Raw genomic sequence first — 25,265 nt, 5'->3', positions numbered from 1 at the left:
GTAAAATACAGTGTTAGAAAAACAAATTAATTTTCAGAGAATCTGTTAAAAATGAAATGTTCCTTCAGGAGCTAGCTTGCTACAGTTCCCACAGAATATCTCAAAGGTGTCTTCTGCTCTGGTGAAGAATGTGGGCTGCCCCATGTTAATTGTTATGGGTGGAAACACAAGCACCCAGCAACCTTTAGTATTCATTTCCAAATGACACTGGGAAAATCACTAACAGTTGGCCAGAAGGAAGCCCAAATTTTGCCTGAAGTCAGGACTCTACCTTGAATCACACAGAATGCATTGGGTTGGAAAGCACCCTCAAAGGACATCTTGTCCAACCCTCCCACAGTCAGCAGGGACATCTCCAACTAGATCAGATTGCTCAGGGTCCCATTAAGCTTGACCTTGAATGTCTCCAGGGACAGGGTCTGAACTACATCTCTGGGCAACCTGTTCCAGTGTTTCACAACTCTCATTGTTCACAGCTTCCTCCTAATGTCCAACCTAAATGTACCCTGCTCCAGTTTCAAACCATTGCCCCTTCTTCCATCACCACAAACCCTCCTAAGCAGTCCCTCCCCAGCTTTCCTTTAGGTCCCCTTCAGATATTGAAATGTAGCTCCAAGGTCTCGCCAGAGCCTTCTCTTCTCCAGGCTGAACAGTGCAAACTCTTCTGGCCTGTCCAGAGCCTTCTCTTCTCCAGGCTGAAAGTGCAAACTCTTCTGGCCTGTCCTTGCAGGAGAGGTGCTCCAGCCCTTTGATCATCTTGTGGTGTGTTGTGTTGACAGGGGAGCACCATCTGTGAGCTGGCTTCTGAGGGGGGACCAGAAGGAAGACCCTCGGGTGGACATCAGTAATTGTGGCAATAACAGCACGAGGCAGAACTGCAGCATGCTTGTCATCAGGAAACTCATAGCCAATGACACAGGTTACTTCACCTGCATCCATGATGATGACCCATCTAATGAGGATCTCATGGCCAAGATTTATGTGTTTGTTAAAGGTAAGATCTTCACTTTATTTTGGTGTTATGGCTTTTGGGTTTTTGGTTTTTTGTTTTTTTTTTTTTTGGTAATACAAGTTGTGTTCAACTGTGGTAGTAAGCAACCCAACTGAGATGCTTTCACAAATCTCACCTCCCCACTGGCCCAGCACTAGAGCAAGCACCAGCTGGGACATTTGGAAGAGGATGGATGTATTTGGATTTTCATGACAGATGAATTCACAGGGACACAGATGTGAGAGCCACAAATGACCCACCTTGTTCAGTTCCAAGACTTCCATCTAGTTTCATGCTCCAACACACTCATTTCTTTAAACCTCTTTTCTTTTTCTTTCCCTTTTAAGATTAAACTTTTTTTATCCCAAAGGGTTTTGCTATCAAAGCTTTTCCTAAGATGCATCTTGAATACCCAAGCCCTCTTTTCCTGCCCTTCCTTTCCTCCCCAGGCAAGAAACGCCAACAACATCCTTTGTAATTTCTCTCTCCCCTACACCAGACCCTTCACCATCTTTGTTGCCCTTCTCTGGACATGTTCCAGCACCTCAATGTCCTTCTTGGAATGAAGGGCCCAAAACTAAACTGAGAATTTGAGGTCCAGCCCCGCCAGTGTCCAGTGTGGAAGAACAATCCCTGCCCAAGTCCTGCTGACCACACTATTGCTGATCCAAGCCAGAATGCTAGTGGCCTTCTTGTCCACCTGGGCACATGATGGCTCATCTCTCGTTGGCTGTCAACCAACACTCCCAGGTCCTTTTTGGCTGGGCAGTTTCAAATCCCTCTGCCCCAAGCCTGGAGCATTCATTGGGTTGTTGTGATGCAAGTGCAGGACCCAGCACCTGACCTTGTTGTACCTCATACAACTGACCTTGACAAACCTCAAGAGGTGATGTCCATCCCAAGGGGATCGTGACAAGCCCACATTTAGTGGGAAATTCAACCTCTGCACTACCAGGTGAGCACGTCTGTTTGCTGCCTGTGGATGACATTTTCCTCTCCCCTTATGTCTGTTGAAAATAGTCTCTTTCTACCCTTATCCTGCTTTCCCAGCAAGTCTCCTTCTTATCAGAAAAGAGCTTTTTGGGGTTAGTTCCTGCAGTCGTTTATTTTTTCTCCCTTTCTATTTCCTTTCTCTGATTTTTCTTGTTACTCTAAGCCCTGGTTGCTTTATCCACCCTAGCTCTTGTGCTGAGCTGTTTCCTTTTCTCATTACACCCCACTCAAATGCCCCACATCTCATATTGTTAACCCAGCCCCATGCCTACACGTCAGGAAACAGCATATTGAAAACTCAGTTCTCCTGATTCAGTGCCCTGGCTGCCAACCCAGACCTTCCTTACTCTATGGTGGGAGCACGTGCAGGAAATGTTATGGATCTTTTGGGACTGCCTGAGCATTTTCCTTCAGCAAATATCTCAAGTTATGAAATGCTTGTTGGTAATGCACTTGGAAGAGTGCTAACCAAAAAAAAAAAAGAAAAAAAAAGAAAAGGCAGGATGTCCTCTTGCTTGCCTGAGATTGCTGTGCCAAGGTCCTCCTGAACAACAGCCCTGGATGGCTGCTTTCTCTAAATCACCTTCCATGATTGTCCTCTCTCAGATGCTATTTGTGTCATATGCCCTTTCCTGCTCTAACGGCTCATACTCAAAAGTTACTGATGGAACGGCTTAAGGAGTGGAGATTTGGACTGGAGATTAGGAAGAAATTCTTTCCAGTGAGGGTGGTGAGACACTGGAACAAGTTGCCCAGGGAGGTTGTGGATGCCCCCTCCCTAGAGGTGTTCAAGGTCAGGTTGGATGGGGCCTTGAGCAGCCTGGTCTAGTGGAAGGTGTCCCTGCCCAAGACAGGGTGGTTGGAACTAGATGATCTTTAAGGGGTCCCTTCCAAGTCAAACCATCCTATGAATCTTCAAATCTACGAAAATGAAGCAGTTCGTACTCTGTCCTCCATGGGTGAAGTAGTAAGAAAGTCAAGCCAGCAAAGATCTCACTGGCCCATGTCCCAGCAAGCCACCTGCTCATCCACCTCAAAGCAGAGCTCTGCCACAGCAGTTCAGTTTATAACTTTGCAAATGCCTACTGGGATCTGGGCTGTCAGTCTGAGGAGGCTGCATGGCCTCAGTGAACAGAATTATTTGTACCTCAGCATGGATGGTGTCTTCAGGGCATGCTCTTCCTCCCATCCTGGGGATATTTGTCTTATAGAATCATTTTGGTTAGAAGAGACCTTTAATTAAGATCATCAAGTCCAACACTTAACCTAGCACTGCCAGGTCACCCTTAAACCATGTCCCTCAGCACCACAGCTTTCAAACCCCTCCAGGGATGGGGACACCACTGCTGCTCTGGGAAGCCTGGACCAGGACTCAACAACCTTCAAGAAATAATTCCTCATATTCAATCTAAACCTCCTCTGTCATAACCTGAGGGCACTGCCTCTTGTCCTATTGTTTGTAATGTCCAGACAGTGTGTGGATGTCACTGAGAAACCCATCAGTTGTCTCCAGATGAAGAAGTCCTAAGTTCCCTGTGTGCCAGAGAAGGGTGAGGTTCAACAGACATTTCTCTGGATGCTTTGTGGAGAGATCAGCAGGAGCTCAGTTTATGAGGCTGAGCCAGGTGGAGTGAGAAAACAGACCCTGAAGGCTGGAGATTCCTCTGAAGTTAGAAGCCATTATTCCCAAAAAAGGAAGGGGAATGGTATTTTTCTCTTCATTCCTGGCCTGCTGCTTGACACTAAAATGAGAACATGATTGCCTCGGAAGCCCTGCTTATGGGCTATTATTTCCTGTGCTTGCTTCTGGTTTTGCAGCCTCCCTGGTGGAGTCTCTAAGCTCCGTCACAGTCTGGCATTCAGCAGCTCTCCCTGCTCCAACCCCTCGCCAGTGCAATTGAGCTATGACCCCTGCACATCAGTCAGCTCCTAAGGGATTCAAAGGCAGCAGGGTCAGGCAATGATGCCTCAGCTGTGCACCGACAGCCTGCAGGGAGGGAGAGCTCAGGGTCTCCATCCTGAATGATTGTTCCCCGGCCCTTTGCTGCTTCCTGCTGCAGCTGCAAGTCCCAAGGATAGCCATTAAAAGGCAAGACAGCCCCCTTTCTCCTGTTGTCCATATCCTTGTTGAAAATACAATATAGCTTAGGGCTGGAACAGAAATAATTCTATGAAAAAGTTTGCTGCGAGGGTGCCTGCCTGCAGCAGGCTGCCCACAGAGGTTGTGGAGTCTCCTTCTCTGGAAAGATTCCAAATCCACCTGGATGCGTTCCTATGCAACCTGACCTAGGCAAACCTAACAGAAACAAAACCCAACAGAAGGGTTGGACTAGATGATCTCCAGAAGTCCCTTCCAGCCCTCACCATGCTAGGATCCTGGGATTCTGTGTTTTCAACCACATAATTTAGCTTTATTGCCACAGAGGGATAACTTCTGTGGGGTCTGGTCAAACATGGAGCTGCAGCAGTACAAGTAGCCAAGTAACTCTGGTGGCTACTGTCAGAGAAGAGGGTGACTGGAGGACACTCACCTAAGTTCACAGGACATGCTGCCTCTGCTGAGCCAGCAGCAATAAAGACAAGTTTTCACTGCAAAGCTGCTGCCCACGTAGGAGACTACGTCAGAAAGTCTCACGTGGACAGCGTTTCCCCTGCCAGCACTGCCAAAGCCAGCTAGCCAATGTCATTTGATTCCCTCTGTCCCTGCAGTTATCCTGCCCAACCACATGGATACTTCCCTGTGAGGAACAAACTCATTTATGGGGACAGACGGAGTTGATGGTGTTCAGTCTGCAGAAGAGAAGGCTCGAGGGAGACCTGCTGGCCTTTCAGGGCTTCAAGAGGCCAGAAGAAAGCTGGGGACAGCCTTTTGAGCAGGGCCTGTTGTGAGAGGACAAGGGGTGATGGTTTAAACTAAAAAAGGGATTTTTATACTGAAGAGAAGGGAAAAATGTTTGACACTGAGGGTGGTGAGACCCTGGCCTAGTTTGCCCAGATGGTAGATGCCCTATCCCTGGAACCATTCCAGGTTGTCTGGGGCTGTGAGCAGCCTGCTCTAGTTGCAGATGTCCCTGCAGACTACAGCGGGGTTGGAACCAGATGAGCTTGAAAAGTCCTTTTCCACCAAACCAGTCTGGGATTCTATGATTACCTCAACCTTTGGGATCCCCGTGCCAAAGGAAAGGACAGGCAGGGTATTTTCTGTAAAAGCAGAAGGAACCCTTTCTGCAGTGTTTCCTGGGGCACATACAAAATTTAAGATGGCTTAGGGAAGCATTAAAAAAAGACAAATCAAGCAAAGATTCGCTCCACCTTCCCCAAGGGCTATCCCAAGCCCCAGTCTAGTCAGAAGGCAGGACTTGCAGCTCTCAGCTATTTGAAATACTGTTACTGTCAGCAAAGGGACCATCTCAAGCTAAGCCAGTCCTCAGGGCGTCAGCTGGAAGAGCTCTGTACCAGCTGAAATGCTGCCTCAGCTCCTGCAGTGGCTTCTCCTTGCAGCCTTAGCTCTGTGCATCAATAAGGGATTTGCTGCACCTCTTTGCACCATTCCCTCAATGGATCACTGGGAAGGGCCACAGGCTCAATTCTGATTTGCTTCCCTCCAGCAGCAACTTGTCACAGATTCATAGAATAATTTGGGTTGGAAGGGACCTTAAGGATCATCTAGTTTCAAGCCCCCCTGCCATGGGTACAGACACCTTACGCTAAACCAGGTTGCTCAAGACCCTGTCCAACCCAGCTGTGAATACTTCCATAGAGGGAGCATCCACAATCCCTCTGGGTGATGTGTTCCAGTGTCTCACTACCTTCACTGTAAAAAATTTGTTCCTAATCTCCAGTCTAAATCTTCCCAGCTGAAAGCCATTGCCCCTCATCCTATCACTGCAAGCCCTTGTAAAAAGGGCTTGTTACTGTGGTAACTGCAACTGGTCTCATCTTGCCAAATAGTGGCTAGAAAAGTTCATCCAAGTTTCAAAGCTGTGCTTTGACTCCACATACACCACTGCTGTGCTAGGACTGCAGGGCTAAAGGCAGACATGGAATGATCAAGCCAGCAACAGACATCTTCTAGGATTTTTTATGGTATTCTCTTTCCTGAAATAATTATGGCCATGAGGAGGTTGTAGTAAGGTGGGTGTCAGTCTCTTCTCCCAAGGAACTAGAGATAGGATGAAAAGAAATTACCTCAGGCTGCATCAATGGAGGTTTACATTGGATATTAGGAAAAATTCCTTTACTGCAAGAGTGGTCAGGCACTGGAACAGGCTGCCCAGGGAGGTGGTGGAGTCACCATCCCTGGAGGTGTTTGAAAACACATAGACATGACACTTTGAAGTCAGGTTTAGCGGGTATGGTGATGTTCTCAGGAACACAGTGTGACTAGACGACAATCCTGCAAAGAATTTGTGTGGTGGCTCCTTCTAAATTTCACATGGACACCATGAAGCACCAGCACTGCAGGCTTGAGCCATGGTGCAGTCCTGCCAGGAATCCAGAGCACAAGAACTGGAAATGATATTTGAAGCAAGACAGACTTATATATGGGAGCACATGTCTTGTTTAGGCTGTTCTGAAGGAAAAAGGGAGATGCATCCAGCATCTTGTCCTGTCAGAGCATGCATCTCACAGCTTGTCAGCTCCAGCAGCAAGGCATCCCCAAGGCAGGGTAGGAGCTCTCTCTTGCTACTGAGAGTTGTGCAAGTACTGCACCAGGGTAGACGTGTCACATCAACCACTGACTCTTCTTTATCAAACAGTACAGCCCAGAGATGTGAAGCCCCATCTTCTTCACCCCATCCTCACCAAGAGAAACCTGAAAAGGATGAAAGTACATGAAAGCACTCCTCACATGAGATCATATTTTGGTTCTGATGCTCTTTGAAGCTGATTTCTGCCTCTTTAATTCTCTTGAGAGTTCACAGAGATAATCTGAATGTGAGAAGCATAAATGCAGGGCCAGGGTGACGGCCCTGACTTGGGCTTTGGCTTGTTTTCCAGAAGATATCGCCAGTGAGAACAGAGTTGGAGCTGCAGTTCTTTTTTTCAGGCTGGAGACACCCAGACAGCTACACTTGCTGCCAGACACTCAGCAAGCTGAGATAGGCGAGTGCTGTCCTGTCTGCTCAGTGTGGAGCCCAGCAGATAAGCTGGCTGTCTGCACAGACTGGTGGAAGGCTCTGGCTGTCTGCATGGACTGATGGAAGGCTTTGGCACTGGGTCCTAGTCAACAGTGCTTAGGGTCATATCACATGGGAGTAGAGGCTACGTCACTCTGCAGGACCCTCTCTGTTGTTCCTGAAGTATTAAGAGATGGGTCCAAAGGAAAAGTAAGATGCTTTCCATTCAGAATCAAGGCATTCAGTATCTAAAGAGGTCACTTGGAAGTGGAGGAGCTATGTAAGATGTGATGGTGTGTCCTGGCACTAAGTCAGTGGCAGCACTGGATATCCCAGCAGGAGGATGCAGTGATCTCCTCCTGCTCATTGATAAAGAATTTCTAGATGAAAGCCACAACCACACACACAATTCCCACACTTCCCATTTCTCATCCACTCAGTAACTGCTAATTGCTGAGCTTTACTCAAGGTTGTAGGAGACTTGTTATTAATGATGGGACTTCAGGTAGATCATAAAATGCATCAGGTTGAAAGGGACCCTCAAATGTCATCTTGTCCAACCCCCTTGCAGTTAGCAGGGAAATCCCCAACCAGATTAGGTTGCACAGGGCCCTATCAAGCTTGACCTTGAATGTCTCCAGGGATGGGGCCTCCACCACACCTCTGGGCAACTTTTTCCAGTATTTCACTACCCTGGTAGGTAAATATGATCAGGTTAATATCATAGAATCATAGACTGGTTTGGGTTGGAAGGGACACAAGAAATCATGAATTCCAACCCCACTGCCATGGGCAGGGACACCTTCCACTAGACCAGCTATTTTCTCCAGAATCTTTGATAGTAGAGTCTTGAATATCAGGAAAAATCTCTTCACAGAAAGAGATATCAAACATTGGAATGGGCTGTCCAGGGAGGTGGTGAAGTCACTCTCCCCGGAGGTATTTAAAAGATGTGTGGATGTGATGTTGAGGGGTAGGGTAGTAGCTTAGCAATAGAGGTGGGATTCTGAGTGGTTGGACTTGATAATCTCAAAGGCCTCTTCCAACCTCAACAGTTCCATCATTCTGTGATTCTATGCCTGCCCAAAATCTAGTGTGTGAGGAGTCAGAATTTATGAACTCTTCTGGTGCTTGAAGCATAACTCCAGCCAAAGGATGGAGACTTGGGTTTTTAAAGAAAGAAATCTTTCCATGTTGACTTTCATTTACTTGGCAGTGAGAAGCACTTTACTTCCACAAGGTTTGGAAGTAACACTTTTTAAGGTAATATTTTTCTCTGCAAATATTCCTGTGTTTCTAACAGAAATCTCCAGGGGAAGAATGCATTTCATTTGACCAAAGCAGAATGCTTCATGTTGACTCAGAATGGCTTCTGGGGCTTTTGCAGTCACTTTTGTTTTGCCTACAGATAAAATATTCTGTTTTCTGCTTCATCTAAACATTCCACCACCAATACTTTTCATTACCCTGCCAAACTAAGAAGTCCTTTATTTTGAAAGATTCATTTTAAAACAACTTTAGAAAAGTTACCCCTGTACCTAGAAGCAGCTTTGATGGATTACCAGGAGGAATACAGCAGACTAGACCTTGTACAGCTTTCCAAAATACACTGGCCAAAGTGTCACTTACAGAGTCATACAACCATAGAACTGTTTTTATTGGAAAAGACCTCTAACATCATCAAGTCCAATCATCAAACTAAGACCACCATGGCCACTAAGCCATGCCTCAAAGTGCCTTGCCCACACAGCTCTCGAACATCTCCAGGGATGGTGACTCCACTGCTTCCCTGGGCAGCCAGACCACTTTCACACTGAAGAGATTTTTCCTAATATTCAACCTAAACCTCCCTTGGCACAATTTCAGATCATTTGCTCTTGCTCTATCTCCTCACACTACCTCAATCCAACATCCTTTCATGGAGCTGTAGAGAGCCATGAGGTCTCCCCACAGCCTCCTCTCTCCAGACTGAAAACCCCAGTTCCCTCAGGTGGCCCTTATAAGACTTGCACTCCAGACCCTTCACCAGCTTTGTTGCTCTTCTCTGAACATGCTCCAGCACCTCAATGTCCTTCTTGGAGTGAGGGGACAAAAGCTGAAGCCACTATTCAAGGTGTGGTGTCACCAATGCCCAGTACTGGAGCACAATCACTTTCCTACTCTTGCTGGCCACACTATTTTTGATGCAGATCAGGGTGCTGTTGGTCTTCTTGGCCACCTGAGAACACTGATGGCTCATATTCAAATGGTTGCAAATCAGCACCTGCAAGTCCTTTTCTGCTGCTAATGATTATATTCATGCAAATAACAGATTATAAACCTCCTCTCAGCATTTTGCACATAGGTGAAGGCAAACTTTGGGGGGGTTATGTCAAAAGATTACCTTAAGAACCTGTGGAACTCTGTCCAGGCTTCCTAGCTAAGGTATGAGACTGAATGAAGAAAATAAACAGTGAGGGTGAGAGGATTATCTTTAGCAGGAACAAAGTGAGGAGCAAAATGAGAATTCATAGACATGAAGAGCCATGGATGCCTGTCCTCAAAGGCCACTTAGTGCTTATCATGTCTGTGTGCTGATGGATAGTATCTGAAGGGAGAGTTGATGTTCTGTCCACAGCTTTAGATATGATACAAACATCATGTGACAAATTGCCATCACTGGGTATGAAACATGAACAGAGATGAAAAACACCCAAAAACCTGCACAAAATCCCATGTGCATGTCTCAGGAGGTGGTTTTGAACTCACAGGAAGGTGAAACAATGCTGAAAAGTCAAAAGCAGTAGGAGAGAGCTTGAGTCTACAACATGCTGAGTTCCTGAGGTGCAATGCTGAGGGCTTTCAGGTCCCTCAGCTTCCTTATCTGGCAGGATGTGCTGTGAGTGCCCTGGAGAGCAGGATTCAAATGACAAGAGAGCATGAAGTAATAACAGACCACCACGTCCTGGTAGATAGTCAGAGTCACAGAATCACAGAATGACAGGGGTTGGAAGGGAGCTCTGGAGATCATGAAGTCCAGTCCCCCTGCCAGAACAAGTTCACCAGGATGGCATCCAGGTAGGTTTGGAATGACTCCCAGTTATAGAGACTCTACCACCTATCTGGACAGCCTGTTCTAGTGCTCTACCAACCTCAAAGTATAGAAGTTCCTCTTCATGTTAGATGGAACTTCCTATGTTCAAGTTTATGTCCTGAAAAAAAGACTGTCCCCATCCTCCTGACACCCACCCTTGAAGTATTTATAAGCACTGAGAAGATCCCCCCTCAGTCTCATCTAGGCTAAAAAGCTCCAAGTCCCTCAGCCTCTCTTCACAAGAGAGATGTTCTAGTCCTCTAAGCATCTCTGTAGTCCTTTGCTGTACTCTCTCTCAAGCAGTTCCCTGTCCTTCTTGAAATGTTGAGCCCAGAACTGGACACTTACACTAACACCAAGCCAAAGAACAGATGTGACTAAGAGGTGAAGAGGTCCCCTACCAAAGCTCTTCACAGTAAGGGTAGCAAAACACTGTAACAGCTTGCCCAGAGATGTGGTGGAGGCCCCATTCCTGGAGCCATGGGGTCCATCTAGTTCAAGATGCCCCAGCTCACTGCAGGAGGGTTGGACAAGATGACCTTCGAGGGTCCCTTCCAACCCAATGCATTCTATGGTTCTATGATCTGTGCCCACATGCTGTCACTGCAGAGACTTGAAGAGCCTTGCATGTACTCCAGACAATTCCTATTACACCTCTGAGTAAGAGGGACCCTCCCCACGGTCATCTCAAGCAGCAATTAATCTCCTCCTAGACAGAGGGAGGATTTAAACACGAAGGGCTTCACTGCCTGAAGGTAACAATGCTCTTGTAAGCACTTGACCTTTGAGTGGCTTTTGTGTGCGGCATGCTTGATCTTTCTCCTGGCTCTGTGGCTGTGGCTGGAGCTCAGACCCCCTTCCCCTGCACCATCCTGCTGCCTCTGCTTCCTTTGCTCTGCTGTTTGTGTTCCCTCCTGAGCTGTGCTGGGTAAACAGTAACACCCCGGTCTGGTACAGCTTCCTGCAAACTTCCACTGACCTGCAGAGCCAGACAGCCAGTCTGAGACCAAAGGGAAGGGACCTTACCCTTGCCTTGGAGCTGCTGCTGTGGCTGATAAGTCCCTAATGTGCTATGGTTCTTGTGTTTCACAGAGTCACATAATCATTTCAGTCGAAAAAGACCTTTGTGATCATCATGTCCAACCACTATCTGCTTCTACCAAAATCCAGTGCTAAACCATGTCCCTCAGCACCACATCTCTATGTCTTTAAACACCTTCGGGGCAGAGATTTAACCACCTCACTAGGTAGCCTGCTTCTGTGTTTGAGAACCATTTCAGTGAAGAAGTTTCTTCTAATGCCCAAGAACTTACAGCCTGAAAATTATCAACTTCTTCACATATTAATGAACTTAGAAGCCCCTAGCAAATTATTCTGGTTAATTATCCTATGGGAATTGATAGGTGGTTCTTTATGGATAAGATTCATAGTGTCGTAGTGAGGTCATATTTGGAGTTTCAGGTCCAGTTCTGGGCTCCTCGGTTCAAGAGATACAGAGAACCACCAGAGTCCACTGGAGACTAGAAAGACACTGAGGGGCCTGGAGCATCTCTGTGAGGTGGAAATGAGAGCCCTGGGGCTGTTGAGCCTGCAGAAGAGCAGCCCCAGAGGGGATCTGATCCATGCTCAGCAAGAGCTAAAGCAGGGGTGAGGGGGGGTTGGAAGGGGATAGGGTCAGACTCTTCAGTGGTGCCCAGTGACAGGGCAAGGGGTAATGGGCACAAACTTGGAACCCAGGAGGTTCCATCTTAAAATGAGAAGAAAATTCTTTGCTGTGAAGGTGCTGGACCCCTGGAGCAGGCTGCCCAGAGAGGTTGTGGAGTCTCCTTCTCTGGAGAGATTCCAAACTCACCTGGACATTGTGATCCTGGGCAACCTGCTCTGGGTGAACTTGGCATTGGACTGGATGATCCCTTCCAACCCCCACCATGTTGGGATTCTGTGATATTACCTTTCCACCTCAGGATGAACAAATGTCCAAGCTCCAAGGAAATTCTCTATTTTCCTCAAGTGTTTCTTTGCTGAGGATTTTTCCCCTCAGAGTTCAGTGCTGGTAACCACAGAGAGGACAACACCTGCATTTCCCATGCCTCAGCTCTCCAAGTCGCAACAGTTGAGTGCCACTGATTTACTCCATCTGGAATTTCAGATCTTCCCTGAGGCTGAGGTTATCATCTTTCAAGAAGAGTGACCCTGTCCTTTTTGTTTCAAGAAGTTCTGTCTCTGGGAGACTCGTTTACAAGGAGCTAACCGATTGCTGATTAACTTAAGGTGGTGAATGTGTTTGTAAAGCTGGCAGTGACACTCCTGATGTCCAGCAGATCATTTCTCCATGCCACAGTCAGTCTGAACTGCTTAGGAATTTCATGAAGGATTGAGGGTTTTTTGTCTGTACAAACCATACCAGAGGTATCAGCTGACAGTTGATTAGTTCCCTATTCACTATTTATTCTTTGTCATTTTGTTAGGATCCAAAGCTGAGCCACTTGATATTTCCTTATCTGCTAAGTGAACAGTCCAGCTGCCTGGAAAGCCCTCTTGCATGGAATTCTCCTTCCCAGTTTCAGTGGGGGTTGGCTTGCTCCTGCTTACTTGGGATATTAAAGGAGCTGGAGTGAAGCAGAAGCAGGATGCAGGGTACACAGGGGGTTTGCTCATTTCTTCTGGCTGCTGCTCTGCTTCATGATACTACTTTTTCTTTCACAATGAGTTTCAGAGTTAGGCAGAAAAAAATAAGCCTCCCTGGCATACCAAGGGTTATTTAGTGATCTTCACCTGCAGCTGCTTTTCTTTTCAATCCTAGTCAGGGTCTCACCATTCTCAGTGTCAAAAATGTCTTCTTTCTCTCTAGTCTAAATTTCCCTCTTTTGGTTCAAACCATCACTCCTTGTCCTGTCACAACAGCCCCTGCTCAAAAATCTGTCCCCAGCTTTCTTGTAGACCCCCTTTAAGTCCTGAAAGGTCACCAGAAGGTCTTCCTGGAGCCTTCTCTTCTCCAGGTTGAACAACCCCAACTCTCTTTGCCTGGCTTCACAGCAGAGGGCTTCCAGCCCTCCCATCATTGCTGTGGCCTCCTCTGGCCCTGCTCCAATAGGTCCCTTCTGTGCTGAGGACTCCAGAGCTGGCTCCAGAACTGCAGGTGGGGTCTCAGCAGAGAGGTGCAGAGGGGCAGAATCCCCTCCATGGACCTGCTGACCACCACAAGAGCTCCAATATTACAGAATGAAATAGGGAGCAAAAGAGACCCTTGGTAGACAGAGAACTTTCTTTGGTCTAAGGCTACAAACTGCTAAATCACTGAGATAGCCCAAATTACAGCCATCTCCTTACTGCACCAGGCTCTAGGAAACCTCCCTTACTGTAGGAAAGAGAAGGTCCAATAAAACATAAACCCTTTTTCCCTTTTTTTTTTTTTCAAAAGCAGAGTGAGAATGATTCCCATCAGACCCGACATGCACTAGAGATCAACAATCAAGTGCAGCTCAAACCATCTTCTCCTTCCCCAACCCAATCTTTATCAGCCAGAAGCTGCTTTTTACTGTAGCTAATTGCACAGTGATTTAAAACACTATTAGATTTCAAATGCTGGTAGGAGAAAGTTAGATTTATATATTTTGGCTGCCAGTTCAGCTTGGAGCTTCTGATCTGGGATAGTGTAATTCTAGCTACTGGCAAGACATATGGCAATTCAGGTGCAGGCTGCTATTAAAAATCAATTAGGAGTGAAATATGGCTTTGGTTACATAACCCTGTGAATTCCTATTTCCTCTTTTGGTGTCTTATTTACTGCTGAAAAAAAAAAAAGGAGATTATTATTAGGCCTGTTGTGAAGCTGGAAATTTGGTAGAAGTCAGTTTTGGAGGCAGGGAGAGATGATGGAAAAGAATCGGGTTAAATAATTATTTTATTCCCCCTAAACAGGAACTATTTTTGAGAAGTATTATTCTGTTTCAGCTAAGATATTTCAGTCATTTCATAAATCAATATTTTCTGATGTTTTAGGATTATTTGACTGTTGCTTAGCTGCCTTCTTTTGTTCAGGTTACTTTTTAAACAAACAGGGCTGTTCTGAGATTCCCTCTAAAAACACTGACAGAAAGACTTTTCAATTGAATGTCTCCGTATTTTCAGCCAAAACTTGATCCAACACAAACTAAACAGAGGGGCCATAGGACTGGGAAGGTGCTGGCACTGCTGTGACAGTGCTTCATGGAGCACTCTGGAGCTCCACATCCAGGTTAGTCCCTGTCCAGGGACTGCAAGAGTGGTCAGGCACTGGAACAGGCTGCCCAGGGAGGTGGTGGAGTCCCCATCCCAGGAGATGTTCAAAGAATGAGTAGATGTGGCACTTCAGGACATGGTCTAGTGGTCATGGAGGTACTGGGTAGAAGTTTGGACTTGATCTTAAAAGTCTTTTCCAATCTTAATGATTCTATGATTCTAAGAATATGAAGCCAAAGAATGCTTTCTAGAAAAATCTCTAAGGTTTTAGGGTTTCACAATCATAATTTGAATTTTCTGATGACCTTAAGGTATTTGTAGAAAGAAGAATCAGTGAATGAAACTCGGCAGCTTTATTAACTTGAACTACCTCAAGTTTCTATTTATTGCTATTGTATATGTATATTTAGTCTGATTCATTGTGCTAGATCTGTAGAAAATCCCCCAAAGTGTGACCAATTTTCTTCACTGTTAGGTTAAACAGATTATTTTTACCTAGCTTTGAATATCATGAGCCTACATCCCCCTTTTATATGCTTTCTTCAGTACTCTAGAGATTCTCATTTACAGAAAGAAGCTTTTTTTCTTCCAGTAGATTTACATGAACTGCTGTAAACCTACTGTAACACTTCCCTGCTGAAGAAATTCAGGAATGCTACAAGAGAAATTCAGAGCACTGGGGAAAGAATCAGCTTCAGCACCATGAGGATCCATGGAGCTGATTTATTAACTCCATTTCTACAGATGGAGAATGGATAAGAAAAGGAGTTTTTGCAAGATTACACTGAAGACTGAGAAAATAGGCTTAGAAATGGGCCAGTCCAATTCTTGATCATTTGGCAATAATCCTTAGATGACAGTGGCATTTGCAGACAAGCAAGAACAAGTCTTAGGAGGAGTGGCTGAGAGAACTGGGGTTGTTTAGTCTTGAAAAGAGAATGCTGAGGAGAGACCTCATCGCTCTCTACAACTGCCTGAAAGGAGGTTGGAGTGAGATGGGGGTTGGTCTCTTCCTCCTAGTATCAGGTGATAGAAGGAGTGAAAATGACCTGAAATTGTACCAGGAGGTTAAATATTAGGAACAGTTTCTTTCCTGCAAGGGTGGTCAGGGATTGGAACATGCTGCACAGGGAAGTGGTGGAGTCACCATCCCTGGAGGTGTTCAAAAAACGTGTGGACATGGCACTTGGGGACATGGTTTAATGGCCATGGTGGGTTTAGGTTAAAGGTTGGACTTGGTGATCTTAGAGGTCTTTTCCAACTGAGACAATTCTATGATTCTAAAATGTGACTGATGTCTCTTTACATGCTACAGTGAGCTGTGTATGGGCAGTTAGCACCTCAGACTGTGGCCTTATGGTCATTGGCCAGAAAAGGAGTGATTTTGAAATCATTGTTCTTTTCCCTGCAGACTACAGACATCCATTTGTGGAGATTCACCCGGAACATCCTGAAATAATCTACATTTTAGATGCTAAGAAAACAGTTGTTGTCCCTTGCCGAGTTACCTCACCAGATATCAGACCTAAGCTCAGCCAGGTAAGTGGCTGTTCCTGAGACAATCAGCTAAGAGGTCTGGGCTGCCAGCAGAATGAGTAAAAATGCAAAAGGAAATGTATGAAACCAGGTAAGTGTCAGAAAAGAAACAGCAAAGATGCTGAAAATGGAGAAGCACAGTCCTGCTCCTGCAATGCAGTACCATTGAACTGTGGACAAGGGTGGTTTGAGGATTAGCTGGAGTTTATCAGATATTTTTCTCATCTTGTGGCTTGATGTTCCTCCATAAATTGTCAAAGACAGATGACAAGGCTCTATTTTGCTTCCAAATTCCTTGAATAAAGCCTTGCTATTTGCTATCCTCACGAAAGTTTCTTTTATACCTTGAACCGCCTCGGAAGAGCTGCCCATTTTTGCTTGATTTTGTAAATTTAAACCAAGTTTCAGCCTTGGAAATAAAAGGCTACAGCATCCATCCCTTCAGCCACAGCTCTATCTGAATGTCAAGGTTACAGAGTGGTCTGTGGAGGCCAAGGCTATTTTGTCTAATAAAAAATGGAAATTCAAGGTCTGAGGCTTCCTCAATCAAGGGCGATCTAGGCACTCATTTAAAGGGCTTTAGAATTGCTCAGTAGAGAAGCCTGTCATGGAGTGAGGAACAGGACACAGGTCTCCTGGCTCCAATCCTGCCTTGCACCTAATAGGTTTTGTGCCTCTCCATTCTCCTGCTAGGCTGAATGCTAGAGCTGTCCTAACATGAATGAGAGATCATCTCTTAGCTCTGCCCCTTTTCCACAGACTCTTCTGGACAAACTGAGAGATGAGTTTGTTATGCTGGATAGAGTCATACAATCACAGAATTGTTTTGGTTGGAAGAGACCTTTAAGGTCATCAGGTCCAACCACTAACCAAGCATTGCCAGGTCCCTTGGCACCACATCTCCATGGCTTTGAAACCCCTCCAGAGATGGAGACTCCACCACTACCTTTGGCAGCCTAGGCCAGGCCTTGACAACCCTTTCAGGGAGAAAAATTTCCTTAATATCCAATCTCCCCTGGCACAATTTGAGATTGTTTCTCTTGTGCTATCATTTGTTGCTTGGGACAAGAGACCAACCCCTACCTGTCTCCACCCTCCTTTCAGGGAAGTAAAGTGGTTTGAGGAACTCTGCTCCTCTTACCACTTAGTCCTCTTAGTTGTTAAATGTCTCATTCTCCTGGGAGACAGCACAAGAAATCACAGTGGCCTGAGATGGTGCTCCAGCTCCGCTGAGTCCAATGGCAAGTTTCCAGTAAACGTGCAGAAGGTCACCACTGGCCTTATTGCTTTAGCAGATCTCTATTTATGTCAGGAGGGATTAAAAGGTGGGGAAAAAAGGCCCCTCTCCAGTTGCAGCTTATCACTTTAGCTGGGATGAGTGTTATCACCTTCTACCCCTTGGCTATAAAAATGAAACATCCCCATCTTATTTTAGCCTCCTTCAACCAAATTCATTGCTGGAGTCCTGCTGCTGACTTCAGCCACAGTCACATGAGCTTAAATATGGCCTTGGAACCTCGACCAAGGAGACCTCCACATTTATTCCCCTTATTTATAGGCAGCCCTGCTTCTCCCCTGCTTGCCAGCTAAATCTTCTCCTGGTAATTTCTTCAAACACAAAATGAAGTCCTTCACCTTGCTACCAGCTGCTGCTGGAATAAAATCTCCACTGAAATCTCCCATTTGAATTGCAAAGAAAATGCTCTTCAGAAAGCTTTCTCCCCTTCAAGGGGGACTGCAGGGCAGGGATGAGGATGTTGAGCACTGCTCCTCAAAGTAACCGTCCTGAGGCCAGGAGATGAAGAGGCATCATCACTCAGGAGGACACGCTCTGGGAGGTGTGTCTTGGCTACCAGCCCCAAGTTCTAGCCATGGAAAGTCTCCACTTGTTCTGCCCAGTCTGGGAATTTCATAGGACAGTGTGGAGCCAAGGTGGCGGCTTCCCATGCAAAGAGGAAGCGGAGTGGGAGAGGGGTGGAGGTAAGGACGGGGAGGAGAGGTGAATGAGGCCATCAGACAAATTTAGAACATCCTCCTCTTCCAAATTTAATCTTCGATAGACAACGAACTTCAAAGGGAGGAAAGCCACTGTGACTTCCTTCCAGCGGCGCTGACGCTCTTTGCTTGATTGTTTAAATATATATTTTTGAATATTTTATGAAGACATTTAATACGTGTGTGGTGTTGAAAAGGGCCTCCTGAGGAGGGTTATTTTTTCTTTCCCCTTCCCCTAGCCATCAGGGAGCAGAGCTGCCAAACCCTGAAGTTCAGCTTTATCACATTTTATTATTCTTGTAGAAAATGTACTTTTTTTTTTCCACTGTAAATTAAGTTCCTTAAGTTACCATTATACTTTAAAATCATGGCACTCTCTGGCCATTAAATATGTATGGAGAAAGATACCTCTTGCTAATACTAAACAGATGCCAGCTAACTCTAAAGGGTATCTTTGTAATTAATAAACCCAGGCTAAAACACACAATTCAAAACTTGAATTTTGCTTAACATGATTTTAATTCTGGGGGGAAAAAAAAAAAGGAAAGAAAAAAGCACATCTTGTCAGATGTGTCTGGTTACTGTCTGGTTCCATCTGCATTTGCCAGATGGGTGTTAAAGCATAAAATCATAGAACTGCTGAGGTTGGAAGAGACTTTTGTGATCATCAAGTCCACTGCCACTAAACCGCATCCCTCAGAACCACACCCACACATCGTTTATATCCCTCCAGAGACAGTGACTTCACCACCTCCCTGGGCAGCCTGAGAACTCTTTTGGTGAAGACACTTCACCTAATATCCAACCTGATCCTCCCTTGGCACAACTTGAGGCTATTTCCTCTTGTCTTGTGACTTGTATGTGAGAAGAAAATGACCCCCACCTCACTCCAATCTCCTTTCAGGGAGCTGTAGAGAGCCAGAAGGTCTCCCCTCAGCCTCCTCTTCTGAAGACTAAATGACCCCAGTTCCCTCACCCGTTCCTCATCAGATTTGTGTTCAAGGCACTTCACCAGCTTAGTTGCTGCTCTTTGGACACATTCTAGCACCTCAATGTCCCTCTAGTAGTAGCGGGACCAAAATTGACTCCAGTATTTGAGGTGTGGCCTCACCAATGCCAAGTAGAGGGGGACAATCACATCCCTAGACCTGCCTGATACACTATTCCTGATACAAGCCAGGAAGCCATTGGCCTTCTTGGCCACCTGAGCACACTTGCTGGCATGATTAACCTAGAGCAACCTGCTCTAGCTGCAGATATCCCTGCTGACTACAGAGTGGTTGGACTAGATAACCTTTAAAGGTCCTTTCCCACCCAAACTATTCTATGATTCTGTGATTCTATGATTAAGCCTCAGCTCTCTGAGCATCCTCTATAATATTCCTGAATTTTCCTGGTGGTTCTGAACAGAGACACCACAGCTGGATTACATTTGAGAGCATTTACATGAAGTCCATATTTCCTACTACTGTAAGAAGAGAGCTGGTGCTCCAAAAGGAAAAAACTGTCCTGCCATGCTTCCTTCCCCAAAGCAACATCACCAGTCATAGCCCCGCAGCCATCATTCCTTTGTCTTTGGTCTAGGCTGAAAATGGAATAACAAGCGACTGGAAACCAATGCAAACAATTGTGTATTCATGGGAGAGGTATAAGACCCAGCTCTCAAAGCCTGGAGCTGAAATTTCTTCAGAGCAGGAGTATTATTTAAACTGAACTTTGTGTAATCCACACTGCCATACAAGACTAATGTTTGTCTGGAGACAGAAAAATAAACTGGATCCTATATAACAACAAGAAGAAGAGCAAAACCATTACACCACTGGGAAATTCCCACTTGCGGTCACTAGTGTGGCTCTTCCCTTGGGTGGCTTCAAAAGTTAAAGCAAGGTCATTCTGAAAAGGAAAACATTGCACAGAATACACGGGATCCCAGCATGGTGAGGTTGGAAGGGACCTTTGGGGACCACCTAGCCCAAACTGCTCTGCTAAAGCAGCAGCAGCCAAAGCAGATTGCCCAGGATCACAGTGTCCAGGTGGGTTTGGAACCTCTCTAGAGAAGGACACTCCACAACCTCTCTGGTCAGCCTGCTCCTGGATTCCACCACCCTCACACCAAATAAGTTTCTCTTCATTCTCAGATGGCACATTCAGGGTTCCAGGTTGTTCCCCTTGCCCCTTGTCCTGTCACTGGACACCACTGAGAAGAGTCTGGCCCTACCCTCTTGCCCCTCACCCTTTAGCTCTTGCTGAGCATTGATCAGATCCCCTCTGGGGCTGCTCTTCTCCAGGCTCAACAGCCCCAGGGCTCTCAGCCTTTCCTCCTCACAGTGATGCTCCAGGCCCTTCAGCATCTTCAGAGCTTCCCCTGGACTCTCCCCAGGAGTTCTCTGTCTCTCTTGAACTGGAGGGCCCAGAACTGGACCCACTACTCCGGCTGTGGCCTCATTAGGGCAGAGTGGAAGGGGAACCTCCCTTGACCTGCTGGTCACACACTTCATGAAGTTCATTTGGCCCTCAGTCTTCTTGGCCACAAGGACATATTGCTGGCTCATGGTGAACTTTTTGTCCACCAGCACTCCTTCAGTGCATCCTCAGTCCTAAAGAGCCTTCATGTGTCCTGCTGAAACAGCCAGACCTGCATCCTATGGTTTCTGCATCCTGTGGTTCCTGCCACCTGGCTGCAAGCAGGCTGAAGTGGATGAAGTTCAGGGCTCTGCTCTTTACAGTCTGCACATAACACCATGTATTTGTTTTCTACATTACAACCAAGGGTTTTCAAAATTATTGGAAAATAAATTGCATTTTCTCTAGCAAATAGAGGATGTGGTAATAATAATAACAAACAGCTAATTATTCCCCCCAACAAAGCTGAAGTGCCTGACCTTCTGTCCAAGGGTGTACAGAGAGTTCATCCTTATGAGAGGAATTTTTCCTCTAGTTTATTTTCCACGCATCAGGAATCTCAGAACATTACAAGTATTTATGAATTTAGGATTACAGCTGTCCATGTCACTAAGTCCCCTTCATTCTGCCATGCTGTGATTTACTATCTGAAGTCATGCAGGTTGCTTCAGTGCCTGGTAGAAATCAATAAGCTGCTTTGATGGTGTCTCATCCCTTTTTGTGATACAGAGAGCCTGAGGACTAACTACAGACCATAGCTTAGAGATGACTACCATTAGGCAAGGTAGTGACATGAATCATTCTGATTTTTGAAGTTCTAACTTCACACATGTTTTTAAAGTACTGTGAGATCCCAGGAATCATAGAATCAGAAAATGGTTTGTCTTGAATGGGACCTTAAAGACCATCTAGTTCCAAACCCACCACCACACCTTCCACCGGACCAGGTTGCTCCATCCAACCTGCCCCTGAACAACTCCAGGGAGAGGGCAACCACAATCTCCTTGGGCAACATGTTCCAGTGTCTCACCACCCTCATTGTCAAGAATTTCTTCCTAATCTCCAGTCTAAATGCCCCCTCCTCAAGTTTCAATCCATTCCCTCTCATCCTATCGCAACAAGCCCTTGTAAAATGGTGTGTCTGTGAGTAAGTGTGGCAGCTACACATAGGAGCAGGAAATATTGTTCCTAAACACATTCAAAAAGATTACACTACAAAATTAATATCAAATGGGCAGAATGATTTCCAGTAAAGAGATGAGGGAAATGGGACCTACAATGGGTAGCATGGTATCTTGCCTAAGATCTGAGAGGATTTGGGCTACAGAATGAAAAGCTCCAGTTATGATGTCCAAGTTTTGGATTTCAAAGACAGTCATACCTCAGGGAGGGTTTTTCTATTTAATTATGTTGATGTTGCTTAAGATATGTGTGGAATGAGACCACCAACCACTCTGAAAGGTCAGATATCTCCCCTGCTTCTCAAGCAGAATAGCCTTGGCTGGTTGCCTCTGTTGGTCTGAGGGGAAAGGGAATGTCTCACAAGCCTTGTATCCATCTGCTCTCTTTCAGTACCCTTATTCAGTAGAGATGAACTTCAAGTGGGACCCGAGAAGAGGATTTGTCATCCCCTCTCATGCCTTTGTTTACTCTGGAGTACTCACATGCACCGCCAACGTCAATGGAACTGTGTTCACCTCCTATTACCTAGCTCAGAGACTGGGTGAGTGACCACCACGTGCTGATGAGTGACCAGATTGTTTCTGATGCACAGCTGAGCCCCTGGGTATTATTTCTTGGTTGGTCTCAGTTAGGTTGCATACATCTAATTGGTATGGATCTGTAACAAGTCCAAGCTGGAATGCTAAAAGCAAACTTATTCTTCCCTCTTTTTGTTCCCTGCTCAATAGAACTTGGACTTGATCCACTCCTGGGCTTGACAAATGACCAAGTGTTGAGGTGGCACAAAAAGGAAGAAGTATTTTAGTCAAACCCCACCAAGGCTTTGTTTGCTTGGATTGAGCTTTATTTACATTAAAGCGACTACAGGGTTAGGATAAACCGAACAGTAGCTTTCTTTTTGCCTCTGGGTCATTAAACATACAAGACCATGCTGTAAAAATCTAATTAAATGGCTAATTCAAATCTTTGGGAGTTTATATAGTTCTTTTGGTGATTTACTAAACCCTTCCCTGGTATTTGCAGCTGAGCTTCAGCTTGGGATTGAAATCTGAATTTGAAGCAACTAAACATTACATTTTTGAGGGCTGAGGATTTATGTGAAGGCAATTAGAATTTATTTTTCCTTTGTTTCCAATGTATGTTCTTTCTCTCCTCATATATTATATTTTTGACAGCAGAGAGTTTATTGTGACTTCATTCCCATTAGCTCATAGCATCCTCCTATACAATTTAAACAACAGCCTTGGAAATTTGTGTGGCAGCCACATCAAAGTCCTGTAAATCTCTCTCCCTCTCTTTTTCTTCATTGTTGGACACAGCAGTGTTTTACTGGGCAGCAGTCAGACATGAGTATGGAGGACCATCAACGTGATGTAGTCATGTTTCAGAGTTGATGGAGTTAAGGCATCAATAAATATATAAGATCAAGATCTGGGGATGTCTATCAGAAAGGGAAGACTGAGAAACTTGAGGCTTTTTAGTCCAGAGAAGTGCAGACTGAGGAGGGAATCTTCTCAATAATTATAAATACTTCGAGGGTGGGTGTCAGAAGGATGGGACCAGTCTTTTTTCAGTGTTGCCCAGTGACAGAACAAGGGATAATAGGCACAAACTTGAAGATAGAAAATTCCATCTAAACATGAGGAAAAACCTCTTTACCTTGAGGGTGAAGAGCAGGGCTGCCCAGAGAGGTGGTGGAGTCTCTGTCTCTGGAGCTATTCAAAACCTGCCTGAACACAGTCTTGTGCAACCTGCTCTAGGTGAACCTGCTCTGGTGGGAGGCTGGACTAGATGACCTCCAGAGGTTCCTTCCAACCTCCACCATGATGAGATTCTGGGATTCTGTTGTTGTCAGAGGGGAATGTAGCTGGCCATCAGAGGGTAGAAGCATTCATGTTATGTAGAAATTATTCTCTTACAGATAAAGGTTGAGGCCCTCAAAAGGATGTCACTCCTGAAAACTTGCTGAGAGTGGCTGTGGACCTAAACATGGCATGTGTGATGTTCAGGCATTTACACAGCCAACCTAATGTTTCTGTTGTGTGGGCATTTCCAAGTTTCCACAGAAATGGCAGAAGGTGAGGTGTTCTGGAAACTATGACAGGAGAGGATGACAGAGATGCAATTGGACTATGGATTCCATCTTAAGAGTGACTGATATCAAGAGTGCTGTATAGTTCTAATTTTGCCTTTTTTTTTTTTTTCTTTCATTTTAGAGGGCAGAGTACAGAACCTGGCTCTGAAAGCAACTCCCAAAAAACTGCTGGTTGGAGAAACTCTCTATCTGGAATGCAGAGCAGAAACCTTCATCAATGGGCGCATTGAGCTCATCTGGACATGTCCCAATGGGAGGGTGAGTTGATGAAAATTAAATATTCTAATTTCATGCAGCCTCCCCCTCCCCAAAAGAAAGATCTGTCCACAGGGCTGAGTAAACCAGAACTACTACTCCTTCTGAAAAACAATCAACCATTTGTAAGCCTACAATTGATTGCATTTCTTATTTGGGTGAATCTAAAACTCATCTGGACATCCTGAATCTGCAAATTAAACTGCAGGGCTGGGGTTCCCAGTTCAAGAGAGAGAGGGAACTAGTGGAGAGAGTCCAGCAGAGGGCCATGAAGAGAGTTAGGAGCCTGGAGCATCTGTGTGAGGAAGAAAGGCTGAGAGCCCTGGGGCTGTTGAGCCTGGAGAAGAGCAGCCCCAGAGGGGATCTGAGCAATGCTCAGCAAGAGATAAAGGGTGGGGGGCAAGAGGATGGGGCCAGGTTCTTCTCAGTGGTTCCCAGAGACAGGACAAGGAGCATGTAAGGTACTGATCATTTGCTTTGATGTTCTCCTTAGGAAAATCCAAGGGCAGAAGGGGTATTTTCCAGATCAATTTATCTGAGCTATTACTCATGGCTCTGTTTGATGCTTGGAATAAAAATTATTGCTTGCTTTTTTTTTTTTTTTTTTAAATCTTGTTAGTTCAGCAAATATACACTTCCAAGAAGCCTTTAAGCCTCTTGGAAAAGTATAAAATGTGATTCCTAAAATGGATGACGCTGAAAAGACACTGAAAGAATGTCAGGATTTTGTTTTGGTAAAAAAATCTACAGAAAAAAATAACACAGAATGTAGAGAAGTGCAAGCAATCTGATGTTCCTGAATTTTCTTTCTTGAACCCCATAAGATGGTAGAAAGTTTTGTTTGGATTGGTTTGGTTTCGTGTTGTTTTGTTTCATTTTGGTTTGGGGTTTTTGGTTGGTTTTGTTTGGTGTTTTTTTTTTCCTATGAACCCTCCTTAGCTTTCTAACATTATAAATGTAAAATTTCTTGGCCAAATCTCTGGGACCAAATATCCCATCAGAAGCAATAATGCTTTCTAAAGTTCTTCAGAAATTTGCATTGGCACTTGGCTGTCATAATATATTATATTTCTGTCATAATATGTTTCTTTTAGAAAGTAGGAGGTTTTAAAGACAGAAAAATACTGACTGTGACCAAAAAAAAACCCTAAAAAACCTCAAGAAAAATTCCAAAGCACAACTCTGACCCTACAGATGCCCACAGCAGCTTTGACCTGAGCTCCCTGGGCTGATCTGTGATGCATCCCCTCATTTACCTGCCTGCCCAGAGTTCAGCAGAGAACCACCAAGGTTCCACTCCCTTTGTCTCTCTTACTAGACTTGAAAAATGAAAAAAAACCTCACACGAGAGCTCTTTTTGGTGCACTGCCTTTTATAGAATCAAAGAGTCATAGAATCATT

The 25,265-nt window shown here is 45.3% G+C and overlaps 1 protein-coding gene across 1 annotated transcript in view; it reads left to right on the top strand.

The window, feature by feature from the left end:
• The window catches only part of LOC128972644 (vascular endothelial growth factor receptor kdr-like), a 149,848-nt gene that overhangs the window by 44,873 nt on the left and 79,710 nt on the right, over positions 1-25,265 (top strand). Inside the window, exons 3-6 of the mRNA XM_054388721.1 lie at positions 780-994; positions 15,810-15,937; positions 21,905-22,055; positions 23,731-23,867. Of these exons, the coding sequence (XP_054244696.1) occupies positions 780-994; positions 15,810-15,937; positions 21,905-22,055; positions 23,731-23,867 (631 nt within the window). The remainder of the gene's footprint in view (positions 1-779; positions 995-15,809; positions 15,938-21,904; positions 22,056-23,730; positions 23,868-25,265) is intronic.

The sequence above is a fragment of the Indicator indicator genome, chromosome 17, assembly GCF_027791375.1.
Source record: "Indicator indicator isolate 239-I01 chromosome 17, UM_Iind_1.1, whole genome shotgun sequence".
Taxonomy (NCBI): Eukaryota; Metazoa; Chordata; class Aves; order Piciformes; family Indicatoridae; genus Indicator; species Indicator indicator.
The sequence above is the reverse complement of the archived record's forward strand: the minus strand, read 5'-3'. Positions and strand labels throughout refer to the sequence as shown.